This window comes from Scomber japonicus, chromosome 16 (genome assembly GCF_027409825.1).
Source record: "Scomber japonicus isolate fScoJap1 chromosome 16, fScoJap1.pri, whole genome shotgun sequence".
NCBI lineage: Eukaryota > Metazoa > Chordata > Actinopteri > Scombriformes > Scombridae > Scomber > Scomber japonicus.
This window is the reverse complement of record NC_070593.1, coordinates 7,166,335-7,178,429: the sequence shown is the minus strand read 5'-3', so window position 1 is coordinate 7,178,429 and position 12,095 is coordinate 7,166,335. Positions and strand designations below refer to the sequence as shown.

At 37.4% G+C, this 12,095-nt stretch overlaps 1 protein-coding gene across 1 annotated transcript in view; it reads right to left on the bottom strand.

The window, feature by feature from the left end:
* The window catches only part of galnt16 (UDP-N-acetyl-alpha-D-galactosamine:polypeptide N-acetylgalactosaminyltransferase 16), a 42,066-nt gene that overhangs the window by 10,313 nt on the left and 19,658 nt on the right, over positions 1 to 12,095 (bottom strand). The window contains exons 6-7 of the mRNA XM_053335268.1: positions 5,423 to 5,544; positions 16 to 103 (exon numbers count right to left, since the gene is read on the bottom strand). Of these exons, the coding sequence (XP_053191243.1) occupies positions 16 to 103; positions 5,423 to 5,544 (210 nt within the window). The remainder of the gene's footprint in view (positions 1 to 15; positions 104 to 5,422; positions 5,545 to 12,095) is intronic.

Below are 12,095 nucleotides of genomic sequence, written 5' to 3'. Positions count from 1 at the left end.
GTGTTATGTCCTGACCTCCTCTCAAGTCAGCAGATGCAGCCAAGTAGGCAAAGTTATCCAGGCTGATGACATCAATGATGGGGCTCACCACTCTGGTATGATCCTGCATGGGAGGAAAAAGGACATATGGACACCATATCACTGAGATAGCTCTTAGAAGTGATGAAAAGTATTTACAAGCTATATTTTATTGCAACAGGCCCAACAGCAAGGACGGACGTCACAAAAGGTCAAATCTGTATTTTTTATGTATCTTCTGTATATTACAATGAATCACATTTAAATTCTAGAGGTGATTCAGTGCATCACTTAAAATTACTTCAATAGCTCATCAGTCTTTTGTTTCTAAATAATTAGCAGTGGATTGCATTACAGCTAGTTTAATAACAGATCACACACACAGTGAGAATTTCTGGCACAGCTTCATCCTCTACCACGCTGCAGGGAGAAGGAAAATAGTCTGAGGGAGTAAAAATTGATGAATTTGTCTCCCAGCGGAGTATGTGACTCAACAGTTTGGATCGTATGGTTTTGATATGAGGAGATGAATACAACTTTAAAATTAAATAAAGCTCACCTCCCTCTTTCTGGGAAACTGGACTGTACACTACACACCCTACATTATGTGTGTTTAAAGTCGACTTTAATCTTTTTTCAGTGTTTTTGTGGGGATTTAAGTTTGCAGCATTTTGTGTGAAACTAAGGAACTTTTATTAAAAACTGTTGAAATGAAATAAAAAAAAGAGAATAAATAAATGTACCAATCATATAAGGACAGCTGAATGTGCTAAATCTCCCAGATTTCCCCACCACTCATAGAGGACATGAATTCATGAGAATGAACTCTGAACCATGAAACTACCTCCTGCTGGAGAGGTAACATGAACCCAAAAGTAAACACAGCAGAGGGGAGAGCTTTTGATTGCTTATGTTATGTTTGTGTCTGCATTTGTCTGTGAATGTGTGTGTGTGCCAGCACTGTTGTTCACCCATAATGCATGTGTGTGTGTGTGTGTGTGTGTGTGTGTGTGTGTGTGTGTGTAGTCGAATGGCTTAACATCGGAACAATCGAAATGACTGTTTCCAATTACAGCCATCGTCCTTCTCTTTACTCACAGACTGAACCCACCCTGAACTTCGTGTTCACTGCACTAAAGAGTGTGGGGGAAGAGTGAGTGTGAAATGCCACTCTGCCAGAGAGCAATTTGGGAAGTGATGCTCTCAACAGCTTTAAGCAATAGTCATTTATCTGGCTTTTAATGAGCCTTTGTGATTTGGTGCATGAAGAGACTACACCTCTAAAATGGATGTCACTGATGATCTCTCAGTACCTCTACCCTCTATCCTTCTTTTGTTCTCTCTTTATGTGTCTGAATTTATTACTGTGTCAGGTTGCAGTCATTTTGTCCCTTACATCTGGCTGCTTTTAATATAGCTGATAAAAGTATAAGCATATTCTCCTACTGCACAGTACAGTGCATCGCTCTGGAAAAGGGCATCAGTGAAAGTACTTCCATGACAAGTAGAACAAAAGTTAACTGAAACCTGAGCTGTATAGAATAAAACACACATAAAATTGGAAATGTGTTTTTTGCACAATGAATTTCACAGTTTTCAAATGTCGTCTGATGTGTTGTGAACTCTATTCCTTTGCTTCATCACACTGTAATGTCACATTAGTCTCTGAGTAAGAGACCAACAGAGGACACTCTGTCCTACTGGGGCTAAAGGTCAAGATCCAGACTTCATGTTCTCTACTGTACATGCTCGGTACTCATTCACTGTGTGGAGATGTTTCATTGTTTGTTGTACAGCAGGCAGAGATACTGTATTACACAAGGTGTTTGAGAGATGAACACAGGATCTCATCTTTGTCAACCCTACATAGATAAACAAGACACTAAATACAGCTGGAGTCAAGAAAAATAACCACCAAACTAATAACAGTTCAAACAGAAACCAGCACAAAATGAGCAGTTATCAACACAAAACTATTACGTACCAAACAGTTATATATAACAGTTATAAAAGAGCAAACCTAACAAGCTACTCAGTCCGAAGCTAGGTATGATGGGAAATGAGGGCTGTTGCTATATTTGGTGGATCATTTAAAATCTGAAAGTGCAACTTCTCTTAAATAATTAAATTAAAATATTGTCAAACAATGCAGTAAATAAAAAATGTTACAGTAATGCATTGCAAGTCATTATGCAGCTACTGTAGCTGGCATATTTAAATAGCTTCAGGCTTGTCTGACTACAGTTAAAACTCACTTTGTCTTCTTTTGTTTAATTCATTGTATTGTCTGTAATGTCAAGGTAATTAAAAAAAATACAGTCTTTATCCATTTAGATTATATTTAACCAAGAACACTGTTGATTCAGCTCTACTAACTAAAATTGGAATTTGTGCAAAGAGTTTCTGGTAGATGCCAATTTGGAGCCTAGAACCACAACAATGGGTCACAAGGTTGATCTGAAAAGTTACATAAGGATGGGAAAACAGAAGATTTCATGCTTTCCTCTTTAATTTTTTGTTTTCCTCTTGTGAAATACTGGATGCCTTTACTTCTAGGGGGTCTATTCAGATACAATTAGATTAAACAAGTCATAACTTCCAAGTAAAGTGGTGATGAGTGGTCACAAGTGCACATAGCTTTCATTTAAAAGGTCACAACCCGAAGAGGTCAGAAAATACTGGAAAATATTAGATGGTGGTCAGTGAGAGGAGAGAGGAAAAACAAGGGAGAGGGGCAAATTATCAGCTCTTTGTTGAGTTTATAGTCATTCACTATGATCTGAAAGAATACTTCAGTGTAAAAGAAAAAAAGTCATCAAAGAGGTATTAAATGCCGGCTAAATTCAGACATCAAGCAGGAGAGAGTGCTCTCAATCTGACATGATGTATCCTTCACAGAATTTAAATCTTTGATCCAACACCACTTGCAAGTAGAGAGCTTATTGTCACTTAATTGCTAATTAAATTCAAGCATTTTCCCTTAACAAATGAAAAAATGTCATTATGCTGCATTAAAGAGCGCACTGGACTGTGATCCTCTACCCAATAAAACATTAGCCTGGGTTTCATACACTGAATATCCATGCTTCAATGTTGGCTATTATCAGTTGAATAACTATATTTTACAATGTGATAATGTTGTGGTTAAGGTCTGATTAGGTTTAGGCACAAAAATCACTAGCTGGTGGTTGGGGGAAAAAAGGCCAAAACACTAAAAACATCCAGTTTTGGCACCACAAAAACAGCTGCAAATGTCTCAATACCTGATCATGTAACACTTTCTAGTCAACCAACCGACCCTTCATCCTTCTAATAAGAAAGTCAGCTCATATAGATGTCATCTGAAGAAGGTCACTTTAAATGTTGAAGGCAAAGCAAGTCTATTTGTATAGCACAATTCATACGCTGTGTAATTCAAAGTGCTTTATAAAAGCTGGAAACACATTAAAAAAAACAAAAAAAAACAAAACATTTAAACATTATTTATTAGGGAAAAAAAAGGATACTTAGTAAATATATTGAAACGTAGAGACTGAATATATCCGTGGTTTGTAGAAACATCCAATGCCAACCTTTTTTTCTAGGTTAAACCAAGGACTAAGCTGTGAGCCTGTGAGTCAGTATTCCTACTCTCAGCTGTCTTCATGAACACAAGAGTGTGGTCTTGAGAAGATGAATGAATCTGGGGCCGGGTGCAGCTGGACTAAGGAGCTGGTGAATTATCACTCAACCCGACACTCTCATGAATGCCAGACAAAAAGATTGTAATGCAAGCTGTATGAGTCACCGCTGCCCAGAGCCAAGGATGAGTGTACGCAAACACAAACACGATGTGCATACACTGGCGATGTGTAGAGTCTTCTGAATAAAACATTACTGTAGTGGGGTAGAGACTCCTGAGTATGTGGTTTGAATGTGAGTTTTGCTGCATACAGAGGGTTTGAGGGGGTGTTTCAGTTTAGATTACTGTCCAGTGTACTTTCTAAACAAACAGCACACTTCTATCCTTCAATAAAGTAGCTGCTCAGTTTTTAATGCTGTAAATAAACACTGTGTTACTCTTCTTTTCATGAAATGGCAGCTTTAAGTCTTGTATTCATTGTGAGTTGACAGGACTGAAGAGGCATTTGGAGTTGCAAACGAGGAAGGGGAGGAGAAAGAGAAAAAGCAGATAAGAAAGCTTAATGCCTGTGAATAAAGTTGCTTTTGTAACAGAGCCTTATGAATCATGAATGTATAGTGAATCAAGGCTGATGCAGCGTTTCCTTGAAACCTGAGGGTAAAGAGGCAAAAGACAAAGAAATGTGGCATATTGGAAAAAGCTCTGTCTTGAGTGCCAAAATTCAGTGGGAGCACACAAGAGAGAGGAGAAGCTCCTGCTGCAGAGACAGTGAAGATGTTTGCCAGTAATGGGGGATGGCACTGGATTTGGGAAGCAGATGTGCTGGTTAGGGCCCAGTCACAGGTTAGTAAAGTCAAGGGAGGAGACAGCCAGCAAATAGCTTATTAGCTACTCATTAGTGAGTGACGAACATCTCTTTCACAGCTAGATTGCTCTTTATCCAACCATAACACTCATGTCTGAGTAAGTGTGCATCACTGCAGATGCTCCATGGCTCACACTACATGTAGTTACATGTTGTGTGCGCTTTGCTTGTATGACTTTGTGAAATTGATACAGAAAAGCTGTGTGAGACAGAAACAGTGAGGGCTTACAGCCAAAATACCCCTGGAGGTTCAAATGGAAATGCCAGAGAAATTAAAAATGACAGAGCAAGATAATGAAGAGAGGCTCGTTTTGCATTTTTAGCCTGTTCACGTTTTGAATTGCGAAACATTCCTGTGTGGATGTGATGATAGAATCCCTGGTGTGCTGCATAATTCAATTTGTAAGAATCGTCCTACAGCATTAAAAAAAAAGGCTGCTTTTGATCAGTAAACAGCCCAGCATGCAGCCTAAAGGGATAGTAAAAGCTGCCACCATGCACAACACAAACCATTGCAGCAACACAAAACAGACCAGCTAATGTCATAAAACACTCAGGAATCAAGTGGAAAACAGATTGGTTGGGAAAATGGCACCGTGCTCTTTCCAGCAGTGGCAAAGTAGAGTGTGACATCTGCTATTCAATGACATAAATAAAACCTGAACAAATTGAGTGTTTATTTAACAGCATGCTATGCCAAAGTATTACATCACTGCCAATAAAATCTACCCTGAAAAGGAGAAAAATACCCTGAAGCATTACATCACATTCAAAAATAAAGCAAGTGTTTCACCTCCAAAATGCATGCTTGTGCTGTGAATGTATGTGACTGTGTGTGTGAGAGAGAGTGCTGAATGTATTAAGTGTCTAATTGGAGAGTGTGAATGATGGCAGACTGTGAGCCTGTGAGTCTGTACCTCCTTGACTCGCTGGATCATTGGCTGAAGCCAATCGGTGTTAACCTCGCAGTGGCTGTCCAAGAAGGTCAAGATGGAGGCAGAGGCTGTGTTAGCTCCTCGCACTCGAGATCGGATCAGACCTGAAAAGAAACAGAAGGGAGAAATGACATCTCACTCTGAAACTACAGTAGCTCACAATTTGATACCTTGAGTTGAAAAGGAAATGCTGACATGAAACTAAAGCAAGAGACACTTTACTGTTGGGCACATATCATATTCATTTTTAGGTCTATATTTTTATTCTGGGACTCTGCTGGAATATATTTGCATATTTTACAGATAAAAAAAACCCTTATTTATCTTGTACTGGCCCTTTGTGCAGCCCCTCACTTCAGCCTCTGTCTGAAACAGGCCATTTTAGCTCTAGTCTCATAAAGCCCCCCCACCCATTGTCAGATTTCACTGACAATTCATTTTTCTTTTCTCTTTTTTAATACATCTGAACATTTTCAAGCTGAACTTCAATCCACAATATGTGATAACAATGACGGCAACAAAGGCTATGGAACAGACTACAGCTGTTTGACTATCAGGGAACATTTTTACATATGTTAACCTCAAGTTTTGCACCTCAGACCCTGTTTAACATAGATATTGAACATCACATTCACAACCAGCAAGATCGTAAAAATACATGTTCAACTGTTCCAGCAGGGGTTGCTTGTCTTATCTGTGATGGGAGTTTGTTTGGTGCATGATAACAGAAAGCTACTTTTTGGTACATTGAGCAAGCCAGTTTGGAACATACTCAGATAAGCAATTAGAGAGGTATGAAGGTAGTAAACCATTCAGGTCTTATAAACAAGTAAAAGAATTTTAAAAATCAATCATACAGGCAGCCAGGACTGGTGTAATATCTGCACATTCCTGTTTTTTGTTCAAATCTGGCTGCTGCATTTTATACAAATTGCTGCCTTTCAATGTATTTTTTTAGGTAATCGATCAATCAATCAATATTTATAGAGCACCAAATCACAACAAAAGTTATCTCAAGGCATTTTTCACATTCAGCAGGTCTAGACTGTTTAATTTAATTTAAAGAGACCCAACATTCCTCCATGAGCAAGCACTTGGCAACAGCGGCACGGAAAAACTCCCCTTTTAACAGGAAGAAACCTCAAACTGAACTGTGGGTGGCCATCTGCCTTGATTGGTCGGGGGTTGAGAGTAATCTAGTAAAGAATGCATTACAGTAATCTAGGCAGGAAAATTCAAAGACATTAGTCAACTTTCAGGCATCTTCCAATGGGAGGTAGAATCTAACACTAGCAATATTTCCTAAATGAAACAATCATTGTTACTTTGTTGCTATGTGATATAAAATCCAGTTCAAAGTCTAAAATAACACCCAGGGGTTTTTTTAACATCAGGTTTGTTCTATAGAGCCAGACTTGTACATTTGCTTTATATTTTTTCTTTATGTGCATTTGTACCAGTTTGAGGAAATTATTACTCATTCACTGCAAAATGCTAGAGAAGCAATTTATCAAGGGATTTGGGGCATCAGTATCATCTGGTGCTATAGATAAATATAATAGAGTATCATCAGCATAACAGTGGAAATTCACTCCATGATCACAAATTATTTCTCAGAGTGGGCACATACACAGACAAAAAAGTAAATGACCAATACTAGAACCCTGTGGAATACCCAAAATAATGTCATGATTATCAGAAACAGTCACAGTGAGGTAAGTATTGAACTGCTTGAGAGAAAGAATGGAAACATTTTTATTATCTGCACTCACTCTAAGATCATTGATTACTTTTACAAGTGCTGTCTCAGTACTGAATCCCCTTCAAAAAACTGGACTGAAATTTTACATGAATCTTGTTGTCATGTAAGAACAGCCAAGTGTGTAAACACCGGCCTTTTCCAATATCTGTTTTGGAAATGGGTCTAATATTGCTCAAAACAGAAAAGTTACGATAATGCTTTTTGAGAAAAGTATTGACTAGAGCTGTTTTGACTGCATCTGGAAAGTTCCCTGTCTCTAGAGAGCAATTTATGTCATCTGGTACATGACAAACCAAACTATCCAAAACCTCTTTAAAGGAAATAGTGGGACTTGCATCCAAGGAGTAAAAGAAAGACCTCAACTGAAGAATGACTTTGTGGAGTTCCCCTTCATTAAGTTCACAAAAAGCATTTAAATTTCCCAGAGAGGCACAAACAGTCAGACCTTTAGATCAACATTATTTGCAATACTAGCTCAGATATTAATCTTATTTTCAAAAAATTATTTGTTCATTAACAGCACTGAAGTTTGACTTTCCAAAATAACAGCCTGGTATTCAAAAGAAGAAAAGCTGCCCAAATGAAATCGCTTGCATTTAAAACTCTTTTTTAAAAAATGCAGGCAGTCCTCCTCCTCTCTTTCCCTGACAAACAAAGCGAATAAAACTGTAATTTTGATTATTAATTAATTAATTTGGTTAACCTAAAACCACAAAAAGTCCATTTACTTGTCTGGTGGTCATGAGAAGTCAAATACTAAGCATGGGTTATGGCTTTAATGGCTTTATGATGGGTTATGGTTTTAAGGATATTACTCAAATAACTCCCATTCAGTATGGTTGTTTAGGATACTATGAATGTATATAAACTCCCTGTATGTTTAAAGCTACTTAACACTAAACCTGATTCTTATTTAGATACTGAAAGACGTCAGGCAGAAAGGGTCTAATGTGAGATGCTGTCCAATTACATTATTGGTTAGGTAGTGTGTGTTTTTAGAGCTTGACCCATATCAGAAACTTAACTTCAGAATATCTACCTGCACTGCACAATTTTGTTTCTTCTGTTTATAATGTGTCTCTTGCAAGCCGAGCACACTTTATAGGAGTCTACTATTATATAGCTGGAGTCTGTTTTGAGGGAAAAACAACAAAGTATTGATTGCTGCACCCACTCTCTTAGCCTTGCCTTGTCAACTTCTGCTAAATTTGTTGTTATTGCCTCAGTGAGTGAGCAGGTTTGAACTTGCTGCTTTCAAGATTATATGTATACTGTAGGAGGAGAGAAAGATTGGGAAAAACGAGGAGAGTTTTTTTGAGATGGCTGTGTTGCATTATGCTCTCCTGAGGCAACTCTGTGGTCTCTCTGCCTCTTCTATAACGGATTTCTCTTTGTATGGTTTCTGAACATCAAATAGAAAAGAAGCTGCTAAAGTTTTATTACGAAGGTCTGAACATGTTTACAAGTGATGTCTTAAATGGTGAGAATCTGTGTCTATTTTTCCTCTCAAGGTCAGAGCAAATTAAAGACCTTTGCTCCTTAAATAATTCATTTTTTTATGGAATAATCTGTGTTTTGAGGGTATTTACATCTAACTTTTAGCTGCTGAAGCTTCTGCAGAGCACACAGCCCCTTGAAATGAAACCGTTTAATTGGATTAGTCTGAAGAAGATACCAGAGTGCATCCATGTTTTTTTCCCCAGCAACCACTTTAAATTACTTGCTAAAAAAGAAAAAAATGTTAATTAGGAGCCGAGGGTAGGATCTATTTTAAAAGAGACCAAGAACATTGCTACAAGCAGAGGAATCATGGCAATAAAGGTGTCTTTATTCATCAAAAGTGTGTCGGCACCCTCAGTAATTTGCATTTACCACCGAGATCTGTGGAGGAGGTTAATTGTCTTCTGTTTTTTTCTCTGAAGAATCTCCAGTTAATTAAGCAGATGCATCGTCGCATCATCATCTGAAGGGTTTTGTTTCCAAAGTCAAAGATCATTAAAATAACACCAACTTGCAGAAAAAAAAGTTGAACAAGCTAATTGTGCTTTTTAAAAGAGTATACAAGCAGCCTTAGAGTATAACTTCCAGCTGATTATTTGTATATGTTAGTCATCTATATTTATGGAGGGGTTTGATGAAAAGGTCATTTTTAGTAATTTAGTAATTTAATTTAATTTTGGCATTTTTTTCTGCCCCACTTGAACAGTTAATAACATCAGCAAAATGTATTTATTCATGCAAGAAATATTGGGCAGTAGGGAAAGAGAGAGTCTTTTTTTTTTAAACAAATTCCTCAGGGACGTGTTTATAACGAGACAGATGCAGCTCTGCCTTGGAGATCGAAGTTAAACAGAATGAACTCAATTTGACTCAAGTTAGTATGAAGAAGCTTAGCTCTCCGTTGCTTACTGCAGTTCAGGAGGAAAGCATTGCTCATATAAAACACAGAAAGGCTTGATGCATTACCCGTGCTACAGATCAATGCACACCATTCTTGAATTGTTGCATAAAACTCTAAAGGGTTTAGAAAAAGCGCTTTTTTTAAAAACCCTTCACTTAATCCGAGATATGAGCCAAAATCCCACTTGCATGCTTCTTTTGCCCACCGGTGGCTCAAGTGCCCCTCTGATCACATGGCCGGCTAGAACAGACCTGAAGGCAAAAATGAACCCTAATCCTGAATGTTTTTCTTCACCTTATACACAGTTATTGTGTTTGTAGGTCAACTTTCATACATCAAATTCCTCCCAAGGTTCTTTAAATAGAATCACAAAACAATGGAAAGCATTCAGAAACATTTTAAAGCAGTAAAACCTGAAAAGAAGAGATTAAATGATTTAATATCCCCGCTAGCAGCTCTGTGAGGCTATACTTGACTGCACAGTGATTTTATGCATTAAGTACTCAGAATGACAATGTTACCATGGTTATGTGTAGCATCATGTTTATCCTTAGATATATATATGTAATGTTTACCATCTAGCATTTGCTATTTAGCAGTAAACACAAAGTGCAATTGAGATAATGAGACAAAATCAGATTTTAACCAGGTGATGGCACTAGATGAAAGTTCATCCTTCATAAATGTGTGTATTCAATTTAATGGTAATTCATCCAATATTTGTTGAGACATTTCTCTAAAAAACACAGATGTTGATGTCATGTTGGCGCTAGAGGAAAAGTGAAAGGATCATTGACGTCAGTAAGTTTAATCCTCTAAAAAGCATGAAGATCTGTACTAACATGTTGACATATTTCAATGATTAATGAAAACTATGACCTGCAGGTTCAGCCGGATGGAAATCAAAGAATCATCATGGATTCATAATCTGGGTACTATGAACGTCTATACAATGGCAGTTCATCCAGTAGTTGAGTATGGGCCACACTGGTGGATTAACTGACTGACATCCCTAAAATCATGCAGCTAACATGGCTAAAAATAAGCAAAGACACAAGTTGTGTAAAGGGAGAGAGAGAGAGAGAGAGAGAGAGAGAGAGAGAGAGAGAGAGAGAGAGAGAGAGAGAGAGAGAGAGAGAGAGAGAGAGAGAGAGAGAGTCCTAAAATGCTTCTTGAGGAAATTTACATAAGTCACATGTCAAATCATTTTTGGCAGGCTATTTCACAGTTCTCTTCCATAACAGCAGAAGCCTGACTCTCCATGCGTGTGTGTCTTAACTATGGGAACATTTAATTACCCGGTGCTTAATGACCCGAGGCATAAATTTGATGCATAAAATGAGAGAAAGTCAACAATGCATGAAGGTGTAAAACCATTAAAATCTGTGTAAAGTAAAAATAAAATCTCACAATCATTTGTAAATACCACAAAGAGACAATGCAAACATATTGATTAGAGTTATACCGTGTTTTCTCTTTTATGTGTTCTGTTAAACCACAACATTAGTCATTTTTGTACATTTTTACTATACATCATAGTAGATAAAAAAAAAGATGCTAATTAAACTTGTCTCATTCTGTGATGTGGATTTGGCGACAAGCAAACTTGAGCTTCCTCCTGGCTTGTGTACTACGGCTGCCAGTTGGGAACCGCTGGCCTAAATCCAAGATGCTTATGTTTTGTCAGCATGTGTTTCATAAGCCCAAACAAAGTCTTTAGTTTGAAGGGAAGAGCAGCAACACAGGCTGAAACATGAGCGAGGGGGATTATTGTTAGAATCAGTAACCTTGGTTCTTTTTTGGCTTTTAATTTGGCTGAACTTTCTTTTTTTTGTAGGTCATAGTTTTAATCTCATTCAGAGGTTAAATAAATCAATTGAGAAACCTGCAGGTGATATCTCTATAACAAAGAGTCAAATGCCACAGAGAATGCAGAGTTGACTGTTTGTCCAAATGAATTTCTTCTGTCAGGTGTGACTACCTGCAAACAGGAAGTGACAAATCCACATGTACCTTATGGACGCTATGCTTGATAGAAATCTGTTTGTTGGATTCTATGTATTCTCTTGGAATATGTATACTATCTATTTCTGTGTGCCATTGTTTTTTTTGTATTGATTAAAGCTGTAATACATTATGCACAATTTGGCTAAGTGATGTTTATATTACCAGAACTGCTGAAATGATTAGTCAGTTAATTGGCTGACAGATTATAAAATTTGCTTTTGATTGATTAAGTCAATTAAAATCATTAATCAAACCAAAGAAGAAAGAAAAACTCTTTTCTTTGGCTTCTAAAATATGATAATTTGCTGCTTTTCTCTGTTTTACATCATTGGAATTGACTCTTAGAAATTGAGATGGGTATTTTCTGCTATTTTTTCACATTTCATGGACTTAATAATTAACGGATGAATGGAAAAAGTAATTAATCATGAGACTAATTGTTAGCTGCAGCTTTGGTTACAGCACAGTTTCATTGGTTCAATTTG